Source organism: Malaclemys terrapin, chromosome 9 (genome assembly GCF_027887155.1).
Source record: "Malaclemys terrapin pileata isolate rMalTer1 chromosome 9, rMalTer1.hap1, whole genome shotgun sequence".
NCBI classification, from domain to species: domain Eukaryota; kingdom Metazoa; phylum Chordata; order Testudines; family Emydidae; genus Malaclemys; species Malaclemys terrapin.
Window position 1 is genome coordinate 29,620,054 of NC_071513.1, and position 27,487 is coordinate 29,647,540.

General features: G+C 41.7%; 1 protein-coding gene across 1 annotated transcript in view; it reads right to left on the bottom strand.

Moving 5' to 3' along the window:
• The window catches only part of CHM (CHM Rab escort protein), a 153,315-nt gene extending 140,078 nt beyond the window's left edge, over nt 1-13,237 (bottom strand). The window contains exon 1 of the mRNA XM_054040368.1: nt 13,158-13,237. Within this exon, the coding sequence (XP_053896343.1) occupies nt 13,158-13,206 (49 nt within the window). The 5' untranslated portion in view covers nt 13,207-13,237. The remainder of the gene's footprint in view (nt 1-13,157) is intronic.
• Nucleotides 13,238-27,487: the final 14,250 nt, after the last annotated feature.

A 27,487-nucleotide genomic window follows, 5' to 3' on the forward strand; every position in this document is an offset into this window, starting at 1 on the left:
ACACTCTACAAGGCAGCACGAATGGAGGGAGGGGAGACAGCATGGCAGACAGAGACGCGCTGTGTGAGAGAGAGATGTACATTGCCCCTTTAAGTACACTGACCCCACTCTAAGTACACTGCCTTTTTAAATAGATCAGCAAGTTCAGACAGCGACTCCTGCCAGCAAGCTCCCCCCATCCTGAGCCATGTCGTGTGTCCCCCCTGCCCTTTGGAAATGGAGTAAGCGGGGTGCAGGAGCAGGGGGAGGGGGACACCCTGATATTAGCTCCCTTCTCCCCTCCCCCCCGCCCCACACAGCAAGCAGGAGGTTCTGGGGAGCAGCTCCAAGGCAGAGGGCAGGAGCAGCACATGGCAGTGGGGGGAGGGACAGCTGAACTGCCGGCAACTGATAGCCTGCTGGGCGGCTGCCGCACAGGGAACTTAGGGGAACAGGAAGCTGATGGGGGCAGGGCCGGCCCCAGCTTTTTTGCTGCCCCAAGCGGCAAAGCAAAAAAAAGATAAAGCCAATAAAGCCATGATCGGCGGCAGCTCTACTGCACCGCTTCATTCTTCGGCGGCGGGTCCTTCCCTCCGAGAGGGAGTGAGGGACCCACCGCCGAAGACCCGGTCATGCCGCCCCTTTCCATTGGCCGCTCCAAACACCTGCTTCCTTTGCTGGTGCCTGGAGCCGGCCCTGATGGGGAGCTGCCAGTTCACCCTGGTTCCGAACCCCCACCAGTAGCTCCAACGTGCTGCTCTTCCTGCAAGCAGTGGACAAAGCAGGCGGCTGCCAAACGAAATTATAAGGGAGCATTGTGAAACTTTAAACAAGCATGTTCTCCAATTGATCAGCAACGTAACAATGAAACAACATTAAGTGAGCAGTTACTGTATTGTGATGACAAGCAATGCGTAAATGCCTAGATTCAAAATGTAACTAGCTTGTGGCTTTTACCAAAAATATATGTCAAGAAACCTAAAGAGGTTGGGGGGGGGGGGTTGTTTTTGGTTTGTTTGGTTGTAGGTGGTGCTACAGAACAATAAAGCAAGATATTTCCGGTGCTACAGCAGCCGCAAACTGAGTAATTGAATGAAGTATTTAGAAAGGAAAGACACTTCGTGGATTTAAACAAGATCCTCTGATTGGTCAAAGGCAGAAGCTGCAGCACGTGCCTTTTTTAGCTTTTTACCTGATAAAACAGAATTAATCAGCCTCACCAAAGGCTCTTATGCAAAGTAAGCTGCCACAGAATAAGAGGGAAGGTGCTCTCATGGATTGGAAACTGGTTAAAAGATAGGAAACCAAGAGTAGGTATAAATGGTCAGTTTTCAAAATGGAGAGAGGTAACCAGTGGTGTCCCTCAGGGTCTGTTCTGGGACCAGCCCTATTCAACATATTCATAAATTATCTGGAAAAGGTGGTAAAACAGTGAGGTGGGAAAATTTGCAGATGATACAAAATTACTAAAGATAGTTAAGACCCAGAAGAGCTACAAAAGGATCTCTCAGAACTGGGTGACTGGGCAACAAAATGGCAGATGAAATTTACTGTTGATAAATGCAAAGTAATGCACATTGGAAAGCATAAACCCAACTATACATATAAAATGATGGGGTCTAAATTAGCTGTTGCCACTCAAGAAAGATCCTTGAGTCATTGTGGATAGTTCTCTGAAAACATCCACTCCATGTGCAGCGGCAGTCAACAAAGCAAACAGAATGCTGGGAATCATTAAGAAAGGGATAGATAATAGGACAGAAAATATCATGTTGCCGCTATATAAATCCATGGTATGCCCACATTTTGAATACTGTGTGCAGATGTCGACTCCCCATCTCAAAAAAGATATACTGGAATTGGAAAAGGGCAACAAAAATTATTAGGGGTATGGAACGGCTTCCATATAAGGAGAGATAAATAAGAATGGGACTTTTCAGCTTGGAAAAGAGATGTCTAAGGTGAGATATGATTGAGGTCTATAAAATCAGGACTGGTGTAGAGAAAGTAGATAAGGAAGCGTTTACACTACTTCTCATAACACAAGAACTAGGGGTCACCAAATGAAATTAATAGGCAGCAGGTTTAAAACAAATAAAAGGAAGTTATTTCTTCACACAACGTACAGTCAACCTGTGGAACTCCTTGCCAGAGAATGTTGTGAAGGCCAAGACCATAACAGGGTCCAAAAAAGAACTAGATAAATTTATGGAGGACAGGTCCATCAATGGCTATTAGCCAGGATGGGCAGGAAAGATGTCCCTAGCCTCAGTTTGCCAGAAGCTGGGAATGAGGAACAGGGGATGGATAACTTGATGATTACCTGTTCTGTTCATCCCCTCTGGGGCGTCTGGAACTGGCCACTGTCGGAAGACAGGATACTGGGCTAGATGGACCTTTGGTCTGACCCAGTAGGGTCATTCTTATTTTCTTAATGACATGGAATTACCAATGAAGGAACATCAGAGAGAAAAATATAGACAAAGGTTTTGTTTGAAAGTGACTAAGCTCAATACACATGCAGGATAGAATGGCCTCGCACTCAACTTCAGTTAATCGATCAGATAACCTGGCAGGGTAACATGAGGAAAAACATCACAGCTTCAGTAATTTGCTCTTTTGTTCCCAATGTCTGATGTATTAAACTTAAAAATTGAAGTGAGAAACAAACAGTCAAAGAAAAGTATTCAGGAATATACATATATCAGCTTTCAATTAAAAAAAAAATCAAGTGTCAGACAACTGAAATCATGATCAAATATTATGCAAGGCTCTCCCTAAAGCGGTATCATAAAAAATTATTTTAGTGATCATAATAAGCATATTTGTTCATTCCACTCCCCTTTAGAAGAGTCTCAGGGCCCATTAACCCTGTAGAACCAACAAGCATGGTTCAGTGCCACTAAAATACTACTCACTACTTAAGAAATCATTAAAATAAAATTAAGTATGATTTAATTCTATTGCTAAATAAATACTTTATTACTCTTAGCAGAACCACTGTTTAAAAACTCACTGGCAATTTACAACATTTTAACAGGTCGTCTCTGCATTCAACTTTTCGGTCTTTTGTGAAGTTCCAAAATTATTTTTCACGTGATTTACATTATTAGGTTTTATCCAAGTAACTCACCAGAGCATATCATAATTTCAAAGAAATCAGGGCAATGAGCCACGATAACATATACACATGCCCCACACACAAAAAACTATCAATATATACAGTTTTAGCTATACTAAAAACTTTTGCATAAACAATTTGATATCACAGAGTAATGATGCCGAAATTGTCTTGAATGGCCAGTTCTCTTAGTATTTAAAACTACAAGAGATTTATACACCAAGGACCACAGGGGTTTGATTAAGGACAAAAATGTCCTGGGAACACTGGATTTGTAGGGATTCTATATATAGCATAATAAAAGCATAAATGCAGACAATATTAAACCAACAGTTCCCAAGATAGGAAAAGAAAAGTCACACTGGACAAAATCCACAAAGACAGTTTAAGAGAACAACCAAAGATGTAGCTATTTTTGTTTGACTTGTATCTGAGTCTTCCAAAACCTCTCTCCCTCCTTTTTCTTCTGCTTCCTGCAGAAAGGCAGGGCTGCTCAGAGGATTCAGGGGGCTTGGAGCAAAGCAATTTCGGGGGCCCCTTCCATAAAAAAAGTTGCAATACTATAGAATACTATATTCTCGTGGGGGCCCCTGTGAGGCCGGGGCCTGGGGAAAATTGCCCCACTTGCCCCCCCCTCTCCCCCCCCGGGCAGCCCTGCAGAAAGGTGGTCTGATCCTGCACTATTAATGAAGTTATGTGTTCACCCTGCTGCTAATATAGACATCTTTATACTGGGGCTGGAAGCAGGGTTGCAGATTACTGGAGCCTGTGTTTTTACCCCACTTCAGTCTTGGTAGCATCAGGACCCTAAGCAAGATGATCCGAGAAGTAAAGGATTCACAGAATTGCAAAACACTCATACTACGTGAGGGAAAGGGAAGAAGCAATACAGAATATCTGTGATGGTGTCCTGTGCTAAAGACTTCTGGAGCAGAACCCTATCCGTTTTAAAAGGACTCTGAAAAGGCTTCAATAGCAGTTGCATTGTCTGAGAAGCTTTTGGATGGATGTCCAAACTAATCAGGAATTAAATCAGTAAGGGCAAGTACTTACTCAAAGCAGAGACAGCACTTGAAAGGCAGAAAGAGTGACACCTCCAAGGCAGTCAGGTGAAAAAGTCAACAAGAAGACAAAGAAAAGGGATGCCAAAAACTTTAGGTGTGGTTGTGAAAATCAGCTTTGCTTTCTCGACACTTAAAAAGATAGGGGATTACCCACTTACAAAAAAATATAGCTCTGTCCCCCGATTTATAAACATTAATACAACAAGTCAATGCCACTCTGCTAGCCTATCTTTAATTACCATTTACAAAGATGACATCATGAAACTAACATAATATTTCAGAAGTTCACAGGAATATCATATGCTCTTATAAACAAACTAACCCTGTCCAGCTTTTTCCTATCATGTGCCTAAATATTTACTTGTGTAAAACGAGACTGCTTATTTATGAAAAGCAGAGTAATCAAAATATAAGCAGAGAAAGCAAATTATCAAGTTACAGAGAAAAATTCCTGAGGTACATCCTAAAAATATCTTGCAGCAACATTGGGAGTTACTCATTTTTCAAAATTCTCTTTTAGATCAGAATAGCTGAACAGAATAATGTTCAACTTCATAATTCACATCTATAATTTTTAGGTTAGTTTTCCAGGATAGATCTTAAAAACCGTATTAGTATCTGGAATTGATTTTTCCTAACACTATACTTACATAAGATAAACATAAAATAAAGTACTTACACCACTCCCAGCATATCGAATAATAAATAATAGATTCCCCTGACAGGACTTTGATGACCTGGCAAAGCCCGAGTGCTTTCAGCCAAAATCATATGAAACCATAAATCACTCTATTTTATAGAATATTTCAAAATGGATTCCTGCTTTCTACCTTGAAAGTCATTTCATGTGTTATTTATAACCAGTGAAGACCAGAATGGAAAGAAAATTGCACAGAACTAGAAAATTTACTGTGACTGCTTTTATAAAGAATAACTTTTTTAAAAAAATTAGAATTACTGGCAGACAAAACATGTGAATACAACCACCTTTTAGAGAACAACATCCTTTATTTTACAACTTAAACAGAAGCTAACACAGGCCTTCTACAATATCAGACAAGTTTAAGCAATGTTAATATTACAGTATATTCCAACCAAACAAGACAACTCAATTTAGGACAGATACTACATCCTTAATCTGTGCTGTTACAATATAAAGGCACTACGTTAGAGATAGCATCAGTCTTAACTCAGAATGGTTTCTACCGTAACTTCAATGTTATTGAATTGGTTTGTCTATAATTTTCTCCTTTTAATCATCGTTTAAAGAGAAGTGTATGAGCCTGAATACTTGACAGTGCCGTTCTATCATGTAAATCAAGTAAACAAGTTTATGCTTTTTCTGAAAAGGTGCAATTTTATCTAAGAGCTCATTATGTCTTCCTCCAAGACTAATAAGTATAACCAATATTTTAATATGTCTTAATTCAAAGACTGATCCTGCAAACACTTATGAATGTGAATAAATTTACTCAAATGAATAATCCCATGGCCTTCAATGTATCACTCAAGTGAGTAAAGTGTTTGCAAGATCAGGCACCCTGAAATACTATTCTCAGACAGATTAGGAATTCCTACTCGTTCATTTAAAATACAATTTTTTAAAAAAGCACAAACTGATCAAATTGGCAGTAATGGCTTATGGAATTAGTGACATGTATAATACCTGTTAAACAAATCAGGTTTTTCAATTACTAGATAATTTAATCAAAATAAAAATATATACTGCATTCAAAATATAATGATATGTGAGAGGCTTTGATAGGATGTTAAAAAGCCTGACTTCTTAAATATTATGTCTAAAAAAAGAACTCACAAAAAAGATGTTGCTATAGCAAGACAAGCTTGCTTAATTTTGTAACCTGGGAAATTCAAGATGTGGTTAGCAGTTTTGTATCCTTTTATATCTAAAGTCCTAAGGAAAGGGGGATTAAGTTTACCTTTACTTTCATAGAATATTAGGGTTGGTAGGGACCTCAGGAGGTCATCTAGTCCAACCCCCTACTCAACGCAGGATCAATCCCCAACTATATTTTTTTTGACCCAGATCCCTAAATGGCCCCGTCAAGGATTGAACTCACAACCCTGGGTTTAGCAGGCCAATGCTCAAACCACTGAGCTATCCCTCTCCCCCTTTTGAGAACGAAAGTTTTGCTGCTGATTTAGACCTACAGTACAGCCAAAAATAGAGCATACATTCTTATCCTGCACAGCTAATTTATTATATAATTTCCTTTAAAAAAATGAAATGGATCTTTCCATTGTATCAGGACAAAAAACCTGCTGCATTTAAGTGGTGATCAGGGAAGCCAGTTCCTTCAGTAAATGAAACAACATTTCTCTTTACTTCATGAGTATCATGGTATTAATTCAGAAGCTATGAGGAGCAGAAGGAAAAGAAGTGAAGTATTAGATGGAGAAGTGATGACCAGAATTTAACGTAAGGTTCCATTTTAATTAAGTTCACCATGGGGAAAACAGTTAAATGAACCTGAAATAAGAACAAATTCAAATCTAATGTCACCACTTAATTGAATCACTAAAATTACCAGATGCACAAATTATATAATCAAAAACAGGAAAAGGCCTGCAAGGGTAAAAGGTCTTAATTACTAATATCCATTAAAAAGTCAGCATAAATATTTTAATGTTTTACAAAAATCATGTTTTTGACAATTAGATATCAATGGCTACACATTAAAACGTTAACATTAAGTCAACACCAAAAAAGCAGAGAAACACAGAACTAAGGCAATATACTAAAATTTACTACCCACAACAGCCTCTCTCTTTTGCATCTTTTGAACAAGAGCATTTTGGTTGATAATGTTTAGTCATATTGTTATTGCAAAGATTCATAGATTCACATGATGTAAAGTTAATAGGGATTGTTTATCTAATCTGATTTCCTACACAATACTGGCCATAAAATTTCACCCGGAAATTTGTGCATCAAGTCCAGTAACTTGTGGTTGAATTAAAGCAGTGGTTTTCAACATGGAGCCCAAGGACTCCTGGGAGTCCGCAGACTATGTCTACGATTTCTAATGACAGGTTTCAGAGTAGCAGCCGTGTTAGTCTGTATCCGCAAAAAGAACAGGAGTACTTGTGGCACCTTAGAGACTAACAGATTTATTAGAGCATAAGCTTTCGTGGACTACAGCCCACTTCTTCGGATGCATATAGAATGGAACATATATTGAGGAGATATATATACAAGAGTGCCACTCCACCCCCTGACTCACCTCAGCAGGAGTTCCCCTACCAACTAAGAACTCCCACCTTTTCATGTTCTCTGTATGTATATATATCTCCTCAATATATGTTCCATTCTATATGCATCCGAAGAAGTGGGCTGTAGTCCACGAAAGCTTATGCTCTAATAAATTTGTTAGTCTCTAAGGTGCCACAAGTACTCCTGTTCTTTTTAAGATTTCTAAAGGGGTCTGTACCTCCATGTGAAATTGTTGAGAGGTCCACAAACGAAAAAAAGTTGAAACCACTGAACCAGCACATCTTTTTTAGAAAGACATCGACTTTTGATTTAAAGATTAAGTGATGGGAGAATCCACCACATTTCTGGTCAGCTTTTCCAGATGCCTTACTTCCAATATGAATGTGTCTAGCTAATTAAAATACAATGTATGTGCAATATCTGATATCTTCTAAAGTACCAGAAGGAAAAGGTAACTAAAACAAATAAAACACACCCCCTCCAAGCCATACAAAATGCAGCTGCTAATCTCTTCCTGGTCTTTTGCCCTGACCATAAGGCCCACCTCACTGAATCCTTCCACTGACTCCCTGCTTTCCACCACAACAAACTGTACATCTCTTCAAGGCCCTTCACAACTCTGCCCCTTCCTACTAACCTCTTGTTTCTTACTGTGTTTGCCTCAGCATGAAAGATGCCTGCCTCCAGGACCCATTTTGTCTGCCTCTCACTAAATGCCACCCTCATACATGTACTCTTTCTCCTTCTAACCCCTCTTCAGACCCCCATTTCTGCAAGCAGTCAGCCAGCTAACAAATATGGTAAGGGACACTTAGGGATAGATTATGGTTCTGAACTACTTACATATTTTATTTTAAATAAAAATGAAGTTTTAGAGAGAGCTAATCTAAGTAATTTATCTCAGTCCCCTTATCTTCCCCTATCTCCATCTGTTTGCTAGACTAAACTATTCAGGATAGGGACTGAGTCTCTATGTGTTTGTAGGGTGCCTAGTACACTATGGCCCTAATCCTACTTCAAGTCTTTGGGCACTAGAAATATACAGGCAAATAAAAGGACCTTGATTTGCTTTGAAAACCACATGAAATTCCATTCCTACATAATATCTAAAATTCTGTATTTGATTATTCTAAGTTTTGTATAAATGCCTGTGGCTTAGGCTCTTTTATAAATTGAAATAGATAAGATCCGATAAAAACCCTCAGTTTAGAAGATGAACAGAGTAACTCCTCCTTAATGGCAGATCTATTATATCACTAACTACAGGTAAAAGCTTCCATGCAGCAAGGACTAACAACTCCAAAGGGCATAGCCTTTGTCTTAGAGCACATCAATTACTAATCCACAAAGATTAACCTTCACAACATCAAGGTATTACAAAGATTAAAATCCCTATTTACTCAGTCATATAGCAAAACCCTAGCTGTACTGTCCTCAGGCAGTTTTCATCTTCTAATAATTTCCAGCATTCAAAATAATCTCCCTTGTACAATCAAAAGTGAAAGAAATGGAGACACCTTAACATTCCAGTCTAGACATGGCAAATTGTAAAACAAATTATTTGCCATATACAGCAAGTCAATCATAAGGTTTATACTTGTTTCTGTGTATTGGGATTTTATGTTAAACATGAGAATGTGATAGTGAGCAGCCATAATTGATTTTAATTACTGAAACCTGAGTTATCTGAAACATCACAGAGTCACAAGAGAAAATGACATGAAGCTTGGGAGATCATCATGATGATGTGGAGGGAACTACAGAAGGGCTGGCTGGAACTTGTGATTTATGGGCAGGAGCTAGTTGCTCCCTGAAGTCATAACTCTGCTCTTCCGGGGTCTGAGAACAGAAAATACAGACTTCCCTTTCAATGCCAGGCTTTAGAAAGCACTTTTAGAAGCTATACAACATTATGGACTTCTTACATTTTTCTGGCCTTTCTCAGACGGAGAGGAAAGAACTTGCTACTTGTAACCAAACTAAGAAGAGTTGAATGGTTAAAACTATCAGCAACACTTTTCTTCAGAAAGGGAAATATGCAGAGGTGAATTTACTAACAAACTGGAAATTCTGCAGCAACATGAGATGAATGGGAAAACATTTGGAAAATAAATATGTACAGAAATATTAATTATGCATGTAATTTTATTTACTATTATTAATATACCAATTTTTTCTACCTATATCATTTAGGCAGATACTTAGTCTATGTATTTCTTTTAAAATATATATATATATATATATATATATATATATATATACACGAGATTTTTAAAGTCAATAGTGCTCATATTCTTGCATGTGCCTAACCCAGGGGTCGGCAACCTTTCAGAAGTGATGTGCTGAGTCTTCATTTATTCACTCTGATTTAAGGTTTCGCGTGCCAGTAATACATTTTAACGTTTTTTTAAGGTCTCTTTCTATAAGTCTATAATATAGAACTAAACTATTGTTGTATGTAGAGTAAATAGAAGCTTCGTTTAAAATTAAATTAAAATGCAGAGCCCCCCGGACCAGTAGCCCAGGACCCGGGCAGTATGAGTGCCACTGAAAATCAGCTCGCATGCCGCCTTCCGCACGCGTGCCATAGGTTGCCTATCCCTGGCCTAACCTAAGGGTGAGGGAGATACCTGAAGTATACAAGCAAATAGCATCCAACTGGCTATATTCATGCACATTAGGTATCTGTAAGTTAGCCACAACAGAGTAAGAAAAATGAGAGAAACCCTTAGGCTTCAGAGTATAAATCAGTCAATAACTTACTAGAGTCAGGAAGTCTTTCCCTATGGGAAGATTATTCCATAGTTGGCAGTTATAAGGTATTTTCATCAGAAGCATCAAGTATTGGCCGCCACTGGAGACAGAACATTGGCTTAGACAGACAATTGATCTGAAGCAGTGAGGCAATTGCTTTCCATGTATTTTGTGTTATGTGACCATGAAAAGCAATAAAACTCCATTATAGGTTTATACTCTGTCCTACTTATACTCTGTACTACCACCATCAGTAGTACTCTGGTATCTGAGAGGCAAGATGGGTTAACTTGGTCAAACACTGATTTGACTTTCAGGAAAGATTTTTCTTTTAAATTGCTTATACATCACAAACATGCAAATAATATGATTAAGCTTGGCTGCTTTTTAATCACTAAATTTTCACAGGAAACAAGTGGAGTTTTGATATACCCTGACTACCATTCCCTCTCATTCTTCTTCACACTATCTGACCACCAAGAATTGAATGGCCAGGAAAACTATTACAGTTTCTTCATTAGGGCCTCAATCCTGCTACAGAGCTACACGAATAGCCCATAGAGGTCTCTTGGTTGACCCAAGGATCTCGATTTGGTACCTTTAATAGCAGTTATGTTCACCAATGGAAAAATAGCCAGCTTTTACTATTTTTGCTAGCCCCTATATTAACTAAGAAATCTTTTAACAATAATACATACACAATAGGAATGTGTTTTTTGACTAAACCTTTTAAACAGCAAGTATTCCCAGAATATGCCAGTCAGGTATGTCTATCAATACAAATCTCTCTCTGTTTCTCTCACACCCCCAGTTTAAAGGTTCAGAAGACTGCAAGTTAATTTGAATAGCACACAATAATTTCATAAAAACAGAATGGATGCAAGGATTTTTTTTTAAATCTGATTTTTTTATTTAAATTAAATATAGGCTTATTTTTAAAAAATAAGCCCCATTAAAATTAAATTGGAAATGAACAGCCTATGCTAAGGTCTAAATTTAAATTATTTTAATAGACCATATATAAATTAAATAAAAATAATACTAAGGAGTATGTGTTTGCTGCAAAGTTTTAAAGAAAGTGAAATCCTGAACTAGTGGAAGTCACTAACTAAGCACTTTGAACCAGAATTTGTTAAAGTACTAAACCAGCTTTTGATAGCAATAGCCTCTTCTGCGGGTGCAGAAAATATTTTCTTCATGTCAGTTTATTCAACTAGTTCAGGTCAATCATTAATTCATTTAAAGTTAAGAAACCACTGGAAGTTGAAAAAGGAGGAGAGCTTGTTCTCTTCCAATCTATGAATAAAAACTAGATGCGAGAGGATCAGATCTTCTAGTTCTAAAATCCTGAAGGGCACAGTTTCTGGTCTCTCTCGGTTCAATTCACTAAGTTAAATAGTTTAGATAAACAGTTTTAATACACAAAATATATTTTGATAAAACTTTTTTTAACCTATCCACAGCATTTAAATTAGTTTATTTTTTAAATGATGTTTTATGCTGTTAATTGAATTTGAATTTCCATCCAAAGAACATGACACAAATTGCAAATCAAAAATTATTCTAGTAAATAAGAAAAGATTAACATAATAAGAAATGTAAAAAATATGTGAATAGATGTAAGACAAGCTATATACTTGGTTAAATAAATATGCACAGATATAGTGTATCCTCCTGTTTTAGCAAAAAGAAGCACCAAGTTTAGTATAAAGGCTATATTTAACTGCAAAGCAACATGTTACCGACCCAGGAGAAATTATTTTCCTTTTCATTAGGAAAATAATTAAGTACAAATGCAAAACTTTATTAAAGCTGATTTAAATCAAAGTTTCCTTTTGGCTGATTTAAATTACGGTTTAAAAAAAAAATCAGTGATTTGAATGTTTTTGATTTAAATCACTTCTCCCCAATAAAAAGCTGGTGAATCTCAAGTAAAGAGGATATATAGGATGGGAATGATCATAGTTTTGTACAAAATACAGGAATCACCACAATAGTTTAAGATTTTCTATAATAAGAGCTGTTTCAGCTAGGCCAATATCACCATGGAGTTCCATGAAACAGCAAATATTTAAGCACACCTGCTCTCAGTTATTTGGGCAGAAAATCCCCTTCAAAATGAATACAAAAGGAGAAAATTTTAACAGCTTGTTTTCCTGGTAAATATTTTGCTGTGTTTCAATCAGATATTTAAAAACCACCTTAAATTGCCCCAAAGTAAAACATCAACTATTGTTTATGTGAGTGAAATTTAGAGAGATTGTCAATATCTACCACCTAACTAAGAAGATCCTGTCACCTAAGATTTATTTTTTAAAAGCTTTAAAGGCTTAAGGGTAATATTTTAACTCAACCAGGAGGAAAACGGCTTCGTATAGGTCTGGTCACAGGTGTATGAGCGTCTAAAAAGGCTATAGATACTAGAGGAATACCTGGCTCTGGCACCTAGACTTCAGCTCCCCTTTTCCGAGGCACAATTCATGCCCTTTGATTCCCAGTCCTGGGCCCCAACCCACGCCTCAGATTCATAGTCCATTTCCTTATCCACCTCCTTGTTAAAGTCCCAGTCCCATCCTTACTTCAGCAACATGTCCACAGCCTCATTCCCTTGATCTCTGTTCCCTAGCAGCAGCACCTGTCCTTGGTCCCAGCACTATACTGTATAAGTCTCACCTAGCTCCATCATTCCCCCCCCCAGCCACCTGCTCAACTCCCCTACTTCAGCCTCGTTGCTCTGATTCCCACCCCACAAGTACAGACCTGGCAACCAGTCCTCCCTTCTCCTTAGCCTGAACTCCTCCGACCGTGCCTGCACAGCTGTCTCCTGCCACCGACCTCAGCCCCCCGAGCCTCCAGGCACCACCTCGTCCCTCTAGCTCCACACAGCCCTTGAGACCCCCGCCTAGCCCCCACCTCTACTGCCCCGCCCACACCGCTCTGCCCCCGCGCCCCAGAGCGCTGCAAGCCAAAGCCCAGATCCGACCCGAGGGTGCGCCTCTCATACCGGTTCCTATCACCACCACATCAAACTCCGAGGGCAAATTGTCCGCCATCTTGGGAGGGGAGCGATCATATGACCTACGCTGGCGGAAATAAACCTGCAATTCAAGGCGGGCGGCTGGCGGAAGCTGCTGCGGCCGCCACTACTGCTTGGTGCGCCTTGCATTATGGGGAGTGTAGTTCTCGCGGAGGGACGATTCCTTTAGAGGGACGCGGGCGATTCAACGATCGGGCTCCTGGCTGGCGGATAGGCAGCTGCTGGACAGAGCAGGACAGCGGAGGCAGAGCTCTGACTGTCTGCTGTGTGCCCGGAGCACTTAGGGCATGGTCAGCCTCATGCTCCTCCTGCACCTACTGTATCCTGATTCCTGACAGGTCTATAGCATGGCTATAGGGGGTAGGGGCCCCCCAGCATCAGCGCCATTCGAAACCCGGAGACCTGCCCCTGCTGGGTCCAGCCCTGCACGCCTCATACTCCGGAAGACGAGCCTATTGCTGCCCGCGTCTTTCAGAGACTGTCACCAAAAATGCGAGGGTCTGTGTGGCTCTTATTATGAGTCAAGATTTGCTGCTCTATCCGTAATCTAACCGTCCCCTCATTGCTGCTTTCACTCAGACACTTCCCTCAACTGTTTGTCCTTTTGGGGGAAAGAAAAACAATTAATCTACAGTGGGAAGTAAAAACCTATACAATTCTATCCCTGAAAATAGCTGGTCTCCTCTGTCCACCCTACATTCCCCTCTGTGGCTCCTGATCTACAGTGACTCTGGAACCACCCAAGTCATACAGTTACAGACAGTGCTATCTATGCCATGGAATATTCTGCCTGCATTTAAATCATCCCATTACATATAGTTATATGCCTCTTCAATATCTTAAATATTTGTTGATTATCATCATTCTTCCATTCTTTCATATGGCTTAGCCAGGGACACAGATTTCCTCTACCTCCATACAATTTAATACTGAATGCAGTATTAAAGAGGGAAACCCTTACTTCCTCACTTTTATACTTTTTATAAATTTTATACTTATGCATATGCAGCCCAAAACTGCATCAGCCTTTTTTGCTACCATCTTGTATGTAATTTTATTTGAGGCCTAATTTGTTGTCCAGTGTCACTCCTATAGAGACTCTCTTTCAGCATTACTGATTTCTAGCTTTCGCCCTCTTTATGTGTTTTGGATTATTTTTCCAAGATGTATCTCATTTTGTTATTTTCTTCCTATGTTGTATCCAGTCTCTTTAGGTCCATTTGTATTATTTCTTTTTCCTTACTGGTTTTGCATCTCCTCCTAATTTAGTATCAATCGCAAATGTCATTGGTGTGCTGTTTAATCCCTTCTCTAGATCACCTACGAAGATACTAAATAAATTGGACAAATCAATGATCCCTAGAGCTAGTTCAATAATGGAAAAATAATGACTATTTTTGAATGCTATGGCTTCAGATCAGATTGTGTGTACTCAAGCCCTTTAGCATTCATACATTTGTGAACTTTAGAAAATGGTCAGTATGAATCAATAATATACACAAATTCAACATAAAATTCATGTACTTATTTGCAAACACATATTCTAAGTACAATTAATGTATTTTACACATTAAAATACTTGGGTGACCAATTCTGAAGTTTGAGTATTAAATAACAGCACCGGATAATTCACAAAAACTCTATAGACTGATGTTTGTTTGTTTTTGATACCAAGTCTGTGTTGGGATTCCCTCTGAGAACTCTTTCCACTCGACTTCCCAAAAACTCAGTTTGACTCCAGATTTCATCACCCAGATATCTTTAGTTGGCATACAGCAAAGCCACGCTGAGTTGATCAGGTACAGGGCATATCACAAATCCAAAGTTACACAGAAAACCTCTTCCTTTATATACATTTACACACCACATTACACTTATTGTACATTGCATCATATGTTTTGGCATGGCTTGGTTATTTTGTAGGAACTTATCTCTGTACAGTGTGCTCTATCCATGTGCTGTTCATGCATAATCTGACCTCCAATTTACATTTAGGTTTGTTTCCTAATACCAGGATGTTTCTGCTAATCTTAGCTAGCCATCTTGATTCCAGAAGACTGCCTGGTACGACAACTTAACCTTCCTTTCACTTTCCCAATCATGCCCACTATGAAATTGGCAAGTTACTTATGTCAAGTTATTTATGTCAAGCCAGGCCTACAATCTGTGAATGCTTAAAAAAAGGTAACAATTCACTGAATTATATATTCTGTTAATACAATTTGACTAGCAGAATATCATTCAATTCTTTCCAACTCACCTCTCTCTAGTTTAATACTTTGCATTTATCATATATCATAATTTGATATATTTGTTTATGATCCTTTGGCCAGTTTCAAATCGATGTGACAATGTTCATATCCAGCTGATTTTATTTAATGCCGAGAATAAGATTTCATGGACCACTCTGCTGAATGCTTAGTTAAATTACAAATATGCTATTTCTTTGGTACAACTTAACCTTATCGTCTAATTTAGAAATTCTGTCAAAAAAGTTGTCAAATTTGTTTGGTGAGAGGTGTTCTTTAAAACTAATGCTGTCCATTTCTTATACTATAAAGTTTAGGGCTAAATTATGATACTCTTACTCAACATATCTTGCAATATTTAATGATTTTTCTCATTATGTTTATTTCATTATTTTATTAATGACAAAATATATTTCATAAAGTCTACCTTAATTTTAATTGTTCACACTTATTTCATTTATTTTGCTTGTTGAAGATAGATTTTAAAAGGGAGCTTAGACTCTCAACCATTTTTAATAATTAATTTAATTCCTTTCCACATTTATTAACAAGCAAACTTTACTTCCAGTACTGGTATTACTTTGTTCTCTGTTATATTTAAAAATCCCTTCTTAGTTTCCTTAACCCCTTCAGCTAGCATTTACTCCTTTCTTTCTGTCATCATCTCGTCCCTGAAAATATTAGCAGACTCTTAGCACACATTTGATTTCCTCCCTCCTTTTCCAGGGAGATCTAGGTAAAAGAGTGGTGAAACAAAAGAAAAGGGGGCCAGTGTACTACCAGGGTCCCACTGTTGCTACTTCAGGGTGATGCACAAGGAATGACAGGAGATATAAACAAAAACCTTAAGTAGATACAGCTATAGTGATTAAGGGTGGGATCCCCAAAGAGACTTAGGAGTTGCCATGCTGAGTGCCTAATTTTTGTGTGTCTTGGAAAATCACAGGAACAACACTGTGAATGATCCACAAATCAGACAAGGAGCCTATACAAGGAACTGGAAGAGATGGGCAGCTAAGAATGTAATCCACAAAAGCCAGTATGCTAGGCGGCGAGCCACCTAAGCTAGCCAATAGGAGATGCAGATAACAGGGGTGTGTGCTAAGCCCCGCCCCCTCTCAGAAATAGGCAACTAAGGCCTGGTCTACACTACGAGTTTAGGGTGACTTTAGCAGCGTTACATCGAATTAAGCCTGGACAGGTCCACACGACGAAGCCCTTTTTTTCGACTTAAAGGGCCCTTTAAACCAGTTTCTTTACTCCACCTCCGACAAGCGGATTAGCGCTAAAATCGGCCTTTGTGGGTCGGATTTGGGGTAGTGTGGACGGAATTCGACATTATTGGCTTCCGGGAGCTATCCCACAGTGCTTCATTGTGACCACTCTGGATAGCACTCTCAACTCAGATGCACTGACCAGGTAGACAGGAAAAGCCCTGCGAACTTTTGAATTTCATTTCCTGTTTGCCCAGCGTGGAGAGCACAGGTGACCACGCAGAGCTCATCAGCACAGGTAACCGTGATGGAGTCCCAGGATCGCAAAAGAGCTCCATCATGGACCGAACGGGAGGTACGGGATCTGCTCGCCATATGGAGAGACGAATCAGTGCGAGCTGAACTCCGTAGCAGTAAACGAAATGGCAAAATATTAGAAAAGGTCTCAAAGGCCATGAAGGACAGAGGCCATAACAGGGACGCACAGCAGTGCCGCGTGAAAATTAAGGAGCTAAGGCAAGCCTACCACAAAGCCAGAGAAGCAAACAGAAGGTCCAGGGCAGAGCGGCAAACATGCCACTTCTACGCGGAGCTGTATGCGATGCTAGGGGGTGCAGCCAACCGTGTGCTTTGACTCCGTCAATGGAGAAACACGCAACAGGAAAGTGGGTTCGGGGTACGAGGAAGATGATGATGAAGACAATGAAGAGAGCTCACAGCAAGGAAGCAGAGAAACCGGTTTCCCCAACAGCCAGGATATGTTTATCACCCTGGACCTGGAACCAGTAACCCCCGAACTCACCCAAGGCATGCTCCCAGACCCTGAGGGCACACAAGGGACCTCTGGTGAGTGTACCTTTGTAAATATTACACATGGTTTAAAAACAAGCGTGTTTAATGATTAATGATTAATTTGCCCTGGCAATCGCGGCCAATACAGCTACTGGAAAACTCTGTTAACCGTGTATGGGGATGGAGCGGAAATCCTCCAGGGACATCTCCAGAAAGCTCTCCTTCGTGTACTCCCAAAGCCTTTGCAAAAGGTTTCTGGGGAGGGCTGCCTTATCCCGTCCGCCATGATAGGACACTTTACCACGCCAGGCCAGTAGCACGTAGTCTGGAATCATTGCATAACAAAGCATGGCACCGTATGGTCCCGGTGTTTGCTGGCATGCAGAGAACATCCATTCCTTATCTCTCTTTGTTATCCTCAGGAGAGTGATATCATTCACGGTCACCTGGTTGAAATGGGGTGATTTTATTAAGGGGACATTCAGAGGTGCCCGTTCCTGCTCGGCTGAACAGAACTGTTCCCCGCTGTTAGCCACGTGGTGAGGGGGAGGGGTGAAGTGATCATCCCAGAGAATTGGGTGTGTGTGGGGGGCGATAGTTGGGTTTGTGCTGCATCTTAACCCGGAAACCCCAGCCCCTTCTTTTACATTGCAAACCCATTTTAAATGGCCAACCCAATGGGTGTTTGGTATGGGAAATGAGGGCGCTGCTGTTTGAAACCATTCCCACATGTTATGAAGGTTAAAAAAGCCAAAAGACTGTGGCTTACCATGGCTCCCTGCAAGCTGAATTCTGTTCCCTGGCACTGCATGAGTGATCTCTCACACCAAACCGGCAGGCCCTCAATATAAGAGGAAAAATGCGACCTTGTAACGAAAGCACATGTGCTGTGTAATGTGAACAGCAAAACTTAACGTGAAAGAGTGTACCCATTGTTCTCTAAAATGTGTCTTTTTTACCCACCTCTCCCTTCTCCTCCACCAGCTGCAAATGTTTCTCCTTCGCAGAGGCTAGCGAAGATTAGAAGGAGAAAACGGCGGACTCGGGATGATATGTTCCCGGAGCTCCAGATGTCCTCCCACGCTGAAAGAGCACAGCAGAATGCGTGGAGGCAGTCAATGTCAGAGTGCAAAAAAGCACAATATGAACAAGAGGAGAGGTGGCGGGCTGAATCGCGGGCTGAAGAGAGCAAGTGGCTGGCTGAAGATGATAGATGGTGTCAGCTTGCAGACAGAAGGCAAGAGTCGATGCTCCGGCATCTGGAGCATCAAACTGATATGCTCCAGCGTATGGTTGAGCTGCAGGAAAGGCAGCAAGAGCAGAGACCACCGTTACAGCCCCCTGTGTAACCAACAGCCCTCCTCCCCAAGTCTCATTGCCTCCTCACCCAGACGCCCAAGAACACGGTGGGGGGGCCTCCGGCCACCCAGTAACTCCACCCCAGATGATTGCGCGAGCATCAGAAGGCTGGCCTTCAATAAGAGTTAAAGTTTTAAACTGCAGTGTGTCCTTTTCCTTCCCTCCTCCCCTACCCATCCCGGGCTACCTTGGCAATTATCCCCCTAGTTGTGTAATGAATTAATAAAGAATGTATGAATGAGAAGTAACAATGACTTTATTGCCTCTGCTTGAAGGGGGGAGGGTTAGTTAGTAAACTGCGCCGGCGAGCTTTTAAACGTCCAAATGCACATTCTGCCACCATTCTGCACTTGCTCAGCCTATAGTTGAACTGCTCCTTACTACTGTCCAGGCTGCCTGTGTATAGCTTCATAAGCCATGGCATTAAGGGGTAGGCTGGGTCCCCAAGGATAACGATAGGCATTTCAACATCCCCAACGGTTATTTTCTGGTCTGGGTAGAAAGTTCCTTCCTCCAGCTTTCGAAACAGACCAGAGTTCCTGAAGACGCGAGCATCATGTACCTTTCCCGGCCATTCCACGTTGATGTTGGTGAAACGTCCCTTGTGATCCACCAGGGCTTGCAGCAGCATTGAAAAGTATCTCTTGCGGTTTATGTACTCGGTGGCTTGGTGCTCCGGTGACAAGATAGGGATATGGGTTCCGCCTATCGCCCCACCACAGTTTGGGAATCCCATTGCAGCAAAGCCATCCACTATGACCTGCATGTTTCCCAGAGTCACCACCCTTGATATCAGCAGGTCTTTGATTGCCCTGGCAACTTGGATCACAGCAGCCCCCACAGTAGATTTGCCCACTCCAAATTGATTCCCAACTGACTGGTAGCTGTCTGGCGTTGCAAGCTTCCACAGGGCTATTGCCACTCATTTCTCAACTGTGAAGGCTGCTCTCATCCTGGTATTCTGGCGCTTCAGGGCATCGGAAAGCAAGTCACAAAGTTCCATGAAAGTGCCCTTACACATGCGAAAGTTTCGTAGCCACTGGGAATCGTCCCACACCTGCAACACGATGCGGTCCCACCAGTCTATGCTTGTTTCCTGGACCCAGAATCGGCATTCCATGCCATGAACCTGCCCCAGTAACACCATGATTTGCACATTGTTGGAGCCTGTACTTTGTGAGAAGTCTATGTCCATGTCAATTTCCTCATCACTCTCGTCGCCGCACTGCAATCGCCTCCTCAGCTGGTCCTGGTTTTGCTTTGGCGTGTCCTGGCTCTGCATATACTCCAGGACAATGCGCGTGGTGTTCATAGTGCTCATAATTGCCGCGGTGATCTGAGTGGGCTCCATGATCCCTGTGCTATGGCGTCTGGTCTGAAAAAAGGCGCGAAACTAGTGTCTGACGGAGGGAGGGAGGGGCGACTGACGACATGGCGTACAGGTACAGGGAATTAAAATCAACAAAGGTGGCTGTGCATCAGGGAGAAACAGAAACAACTGTCACACAGAATGGCCCCCCCAAAGATTGAACTCAAAACCCTGGGTTTAGCAGGCCATTGATTTCATGGAGGAAGGGGGAAGCAAATGAATACAGAACAAATCTGGTCCATCTATTTTTTACATCTTAAGCTGGCAGCAGACGGTGCAGCATGACTGATAGCCATCGGCATCTTCTGGGTGCTTGGCAGAAAATGATGTACTACGACTGATAACCATCATCATCAAGAATCAGATGCCCAGAGTGGAAAGTTTGGTTCAGTATTTCTTAGAGGAATTTGCTGAAGAACTTTCCCGGGTGCCTCTGATTGAACTCACTGAGGAACATGACGATTATGGATATCAATCGTAATACACCATCCACTGCCAAAAGATAAGGAGCTGCTGCCGTGTAGCAATGCAGCTCCACGTCTGCCAGCACCCAGATAGCCTATGACGGCTACCAGTCATACTGCACCGTCTACTGCCAAAAGGCAATTAGCTGCCGCTGTGTAGCAATACAGTACCACGTCTGCCGGCACCCAGATGACATATGGTGACGGTGAGCTGAGCTGAGCGGGCTCCATGCTTGCCGTGGTATGTTGTCTGCACAGGTAACCCCGGTAAAAAGGCGCGAATCTATTGTCTGCCATTGCTCTGACGGAGGGGGAGGGGCCTGACGACATGTACCCAGAATCCCCCGTGACACTGTTTTTGCATCATCAGGCATTGGGATCTCAACCCAGAATTCCAATGGGCGGCGGAGACTGCGAGAACTGTGGGATAGCTACCCACAGTGCAACGCTCCGGAAGTCAACGCTAGCCTCGGTACTGTGGATGCGGTCCGCCGACTTAATGCACTTAGAGCATTTTATGTGGGGACACACACAATCGACTGTATAAAACCGATATCTATAAAACCAGCTTCTATAAATTCAACCTAATTTCGTAGTGTAGACATACCCTAAGTCTGGGCTGCAAAGAGGCACCTATCTTTCCTGAGTGATGCACAAATAGGAACCCAGTGCCTGAAGTCAGGCAGCTTAGGCATCTAAGCCACTTCCTACAGGAATGAGTTAGGTGCCTGAGTCGCACCATACAAAATGTCTGGCGAACTAACAGGTAGTTATGGTGGCAGCCACCTTATTACTTTTAGCCCAGTGGTTAGCGCACTTGCCTGGGATGTGGGTGACCCAGGTTCAATTCCTCTCTCTCTACCAGAGCGGGAGAAAGAATTTAAACAGGGGTCTCCCATTTCTCAGGAGCAGGCTTTAACCACTGAACTATGGGATATTCTCTCAACCACTGCTGTTGAATCTGTTCTACTGTGCATAAATAAAGAGAGAGAGATTGGAGTGGGGTACTGGACTTAGAGTCACCCAACACCTGGACTACAGAGTCTCTCTCTCTCTCTCTCTCTCTCTCTCTCTCTCTCTCTGGAGGTTAGGCACCTAAAGCATTCAGCAGCAGTTTTGTGGATCACAGTGGAGAATGGGACTTAGGCACCTAAACCCTAGTCTTAAGCGCCCAAGTAACTTTGTGGAACTTGGCCTAAGGGCCAGATATTCAAATTCTCAGCACCCATAATTGGAACCAGATTTTCAAAAGAGCTCAACATCCAGCAAATCCTATTGTAACACTTTTGGCAAGATTTTCAAAAGAGATTGGCATCAAATTTGCTGGACTCTTTTGAAAATCTAGTATTTATTATGGTGCCTAAATGAAAGATGAGCAATTTTGAAAACCCCAGCCTTAGTAATTTAAGCAAGATTACAAAGAGCTAGGAATACCTACCCTAAGTACAAAAGGATAACATTTAGACAGAGTTTCATTTTTTACTCTGCATTTATTGCCTTGTGAATGTTTAAACTAAATTCTTAATGTTGTTTGAATGTGTGTGTGAATATATTCAAGTCTTAACACCTTAAATCGTAAGTAATAATAAACCAACCAGTAGCCTGTTAACACCTTATTACAAGTCCCTTGCTTACACAGAAAAAGAATGGAAAAAATAGTAGAAAACAACTAATGCAAACCAGAGACCACCTCAGTCCTAAAGTTCCACCAGACATGGTAAAATTCATACACAACGGAATCCCTGTTAATAGGACACACGCCAGAAAACTTAGGAAACACAGTGTTCTAGTGGAAAACTTCAAACAACATTAAAGACAAATATAAAACGTGTTCAGACATCGGGGCTTCTCAATTGGCTAAGAAACAAATAACAGATGAAGAAAATTAATAGTTATAATATTTAAGGCTAAACAAACAATGATGGATTCTAATGATATAAAAGTAGTAAGACCAAATCTTATGTCCCTTATAATTATCCTAGCAGCTGTTTTGCAAAAACTTGTTTACAGTTTTCCTATCCTGCAGTCCCTGTAGCCTTATCCTATTAACAAAGGCTCTTTTCTTTGTTTTTCACTCTCAACAGCAACTGTTCAGCCCCAAATACTTCACAATGTTGATCATCCCTGTCCTAAATGTTTTGAGATGAGGAGCAAATACCATCATATCATTGAGAATGTTATAATCTATAATGTAATATTTGATGAAACGTGACAGAAAGAGATTATAAATTCTCCTCTCAGACCCTTTTCTTGCTAAGAAAAGGAAGTGTGCATGAAAACGTTATTTCAAGTATTTAAACTTGAGAATATGTTTTATGATTTAATACCACTCTAAAAGTGCACAGGGGTAGAGTGATTTCCCTATCAATGTCTTCCTGTATCCAAAGTGCCCAACTATTTATCCCATCACAAAATGCTGTTGTTTGGTTCTCTGAGCTCCTGCTAGCTTCATTCATTAAGATGGCAATCAGTACAATCCTATTTCATGATGACAGTCATTATCCACTGGACCAGAAATTCTTCTTAGTACTAGTTTATTTGACAAAATGTTCATCTAGGATCCTTAACTGCTGGATTTGTCAAGCTCTGCAATGAAAAAATATTTCTCTGTACTGTTCAGTTTTAGTATTGGCAACGTAAAAACAAATACAAGAGAAAAACAATATATAAATATGAATAATTTTATGGGAATGTCATGGACCTTTAGAAAATGTCTTACCATGTTTTTCTCTTTAGCTATTTAATTGCAATGTCATAGTAACAGAAAGCAGCATACCCAATTCTGCACGGATGAATAACCGCATTCAATAAAGAAGATTTAACAGAGTAAATCAAACACTGGATTAAACATTTTCTGCATAACAGACCACAAAATGGGCATTCATTTTACCAATAGATCCTCTGCATTAGAAAAAAATAGAAGTGCACACCAGCATAATTAAATTGCACATTCAGTGGCCTCATTGCAGAATTTCCCTATATTATATTGAACTAGGACCCAGTCAATTAGAATTGCCTAAACACATTCAAGAATGCACATTGACAAGATTAAAGGTAAAAACTGTACCTATTTACATTCAATAAATTAATTTGTTTTCTTTGTTTTGTTTTTTTATCAACAAGGTTTGAACTAATACATAATCCAGCACAGCATTTTAACAAATGATTCAAACCGCATCATTAAAATAATAAAAGTTCAGAAAGACATGCAAATCTGATGTTATGATTTCATGTTTAGTCTTCTGATGTTATTAGTCTTCCATTTTTACCAATTATTTTCCATATTTTTGTTAACTTTCAGCAAAATATGTTTTTTCCTTTATGCCTGATATTTGAGCTTTTTCATGTATTTACAGAATTTAACTTTTGACTTTAAAAATCTGCCTTTCACAGTAGTGTAAAATAGTTATACTTAGTTCTTAATCTTTGTCAAACCACTTTACAAACATATACTTATCCTTGCAACAGGTCTGTGAAATAATTAAGTATTTTTGTCTCCATTTCACAAATGGAAAAAACTGAAGCAAAACATTTAAGTCACAAGCCTAGAACCACAGAAGAAGTCATATCCACAAATTTTGCTTTTTAAATCCTTTTACGTTAACTATAGTCAAAAAGGATTTGAATACCCCCTTTCCATTTGGAAACTTTCCTTAATGTAGCCTCCCAATCTTTAATGTGTTTTATCCTTACAACTCTCCTTGGAGGTACTGTTATGCCCCATCTTAGGGTATATCTACACTACGAAATTAGGTCGATTTTATAGAAGTTGATTTTTAGAAATCGATTTTATACAGTCAATTGCGCATGTCCACACTAAGCGCATTAAGTTGGCGGAGTGCGTCCTCACTACCGTGGCTAGCATCGACTTACGGAGCGGTGCACTGTGGGTAGCTATCCCACAGTTCCCGCAGTCTCTGCTGCCCATTGGAATTCTGGGTTAAGCTCCCAATGCCTGATGGGACAAAAACATTGTCGTAGCTGGTTTGGGGTACATGTCGTTAGTCGACCCTTCCTCCGTGAAAGCAATGGCAGACAATCATTTCACGCCTTTTTCCCCATGCAGACGCCATACCATGGCAAGCATGCAGCCACCTCAGCTCAGCTCACCAACACTGCCGCTGTTGTGTCCTGAGTGCTGCTGCCAGCAGACAGTGAAGTAGGACTGCTAACAGTTGTCATACACTGCTTCTGCTGCAACTCTGCTCTCCTGCTCTTGTCTCGATAGCGAATTTCTCCATGTTGGCTGTCAGGGGCTCCCGGCTACGTGTGTTCGTCTTCGGGAAATGTGCACGGTGCTAACCGTTGTCCTCCACCGCTTCCACTGCAACTCTGCTCTCCTGCTCTCCTGGTGCCATGAATCCAGCTCGCAGGATCTCTCGTCGTTCTGTATAAGTATCTATTCTCGTGGCATCTGTCACCATCCACCACTTCCACTGCAACTCTGCTCTCCTGTTCTCCTGCAGACACCATACCACGGCAAGCATGGAGCCCGCTCAGCTCACCGCTGCTGTTATAAGAATTGTAAACACCTCGCGCATTATCCTGCAGTATGTGCAGAACCTGCAAAAGCAGGCGAGGAGGCGACGACAGCGTGATCACAATAGAGATGAGGACATGGACACAGACTTCTCTCAAATCATGGGCCCTGGCAATTTGGACATCATGGTGCTAATGGGGCAGGTTCATGCCATGGAACGTCGATTCTGGGACGGGGAAACAAGCACAGACTGGTGGGACCGCATAGTGTTGCAGGTCTGGGATGATTCCCAGTGGCTGCAAAACTTTCACATACGTAAGGGCATTTTCATGGAACTTTGTGACTTGCTTTCCCCTGCCGTGAAGCGCAAGAATACCAAGATGAGAGCAGCCCTCACAGTTGAGAAGTAAGTGGTAATAGCCCTCTGGAAGCTTGCAACGCCAGACAGCTACCAGTCAGTCGGGAATCAATTTGGAGTGGGCAAATCTACGGTGGGAGCTGCTGTGATCCAAGTAGCCAATGCTGCTGCTATCAAGGGTAGTGACTCTGGGAAATGTGCAGGTCATAGTGGATGGCTTTGCTGCAATGGGGTTCTCTAACCGTGGTGGGGCGATAGACAGAATGCATATCCCTATCTTGGGACTGGACCACCTTGGTAGCCAGTACGTAAACCGCAAGGGGTACTTTTCAATGGTGCTGCAAGCACTGGTGGATCACAAGGGACATTTCATCAACATCAACGTGGGATGGCCGGAAAAGGTGCATGACGCTCGCATCTTCAGGAACTCTGGTCTGTTTGAACAGCTGCAGGAAGGAACTTACTTCCCAGACCAGAAAATTATCGTTGGGGATGTTGAAATGCCTATAGTTATCCTTGGGGACCCAACGTACCCCTTAATTCCATGGCTCATGAAGCTATACACAGGCAGCCTGGACAGTAGTAAGGAGCAGTTCAACTATAGGCTGAGCAAGTGCAGAATGGTGGCAGAATGTGCATTTGGACGTTTAAAAGCTCGCCAGCGCAGTTTACTAACTAGGTTAAACCTCAGCTAAACCGATATTCCCATTGTTATTGCTGCTTGCTGTGTGCTCCACAATATCTGTGACAGTAAGGGGGAGACGTTTATGGCGGGGTGGGAGGTTGGGGCAAATTGCCTGGCAAGTGATTATGTGCAATCAGACACCAGGGTGATTAGAAGAGCACCCTGGTATGGTGCCCAGCATGAATGCTGGGTGCCCTGCGCATCAGAGAAATAAAAAACAGTTTCATGACTGGCCAGGCTACAGTGTGACAGCTTGTTTCTCCTTGATGAAAACCCGCTCCTTGGTTGACTCTACTTCCCTGTAAACCAACTGACCTCCCCCCTTCAATCACCGCTTTCAGAGGCAATAAAGTCATTATTGTTTCAAAATCATGTATTCTTTATTCATTCATCACACAAATAGGGGGAAAACTCGCCAGGTAGCCCAGGAGGGGTGGGTGAGGAGGGAAGCACCAGGTGGGGTGGTGGATGAGGGGAGGAGGGAAGGACGAGGCCACACTGCACTTCAAAACTTATTGAATGCCAGCCTTCTGTTGCTTGGGCAATCTTATGGGGTGGAGTGACTGGGTGCCCGTAGCCTCTCCCCCCCACGTTCTTGGGCATCTGGGTGAGGAGGATATGGAACTTGGGGAGGAGGGCAGGCGGTTATACAGGGGCTGCAGCGGCGGTCTGTGCTCCTGCTGCCTTTCCTGCAGCTCCACCAGATGACTGAGCATGTCAGTTTGCTTCCCCATTAGCCTCAGCATTGCATCCTGCCTCCTCTCATTGTGCTCCTCCCTCCTCTCATTCCGTTCATTTAACGCTTTTCTGGGCTCTGCCATTGTTTGCCTCCACACATTCTGCTGAGCTCTTTCAGTGTGGGAGGACTGCATGAGCTCTGAGAACATGTCGTCGTGAGTGCGTTTTTTTGCCTTCTAATCTGCGCTAGCCTCTGGGACGGAGATGATAGGGGGAGCGTAGAAACATTTGTAGCTGCGGGAGGAAAAAAAGGGAGAGTAGTATTTAAAAAAATACATTTTAGAGAACAAAGGGAAGACTATTTCACACTGAATCAATTACATAGCACATGTGCTTTTGGTACAAGGTCGCATTTTGCCTCTTATATTGAGTGCCTGCCGGTTTGGTGTGAGACATCACACACGCTCGTCTGGGCAACAGAATTTGGCTTGCAGGCAGCCATGGTTAGGCAAAGGGTTTCGGCTTCTTCAACCTTCGTAACATATGGGAACAGTTTCAAACAGCAGCGCCCTCCTTTCCCATACCAAGCAAAGCCCATTGGGTTGGCCATTTAAAAGGAGGGGCTGCGGTTTTAGGGTGAATGTGCAGC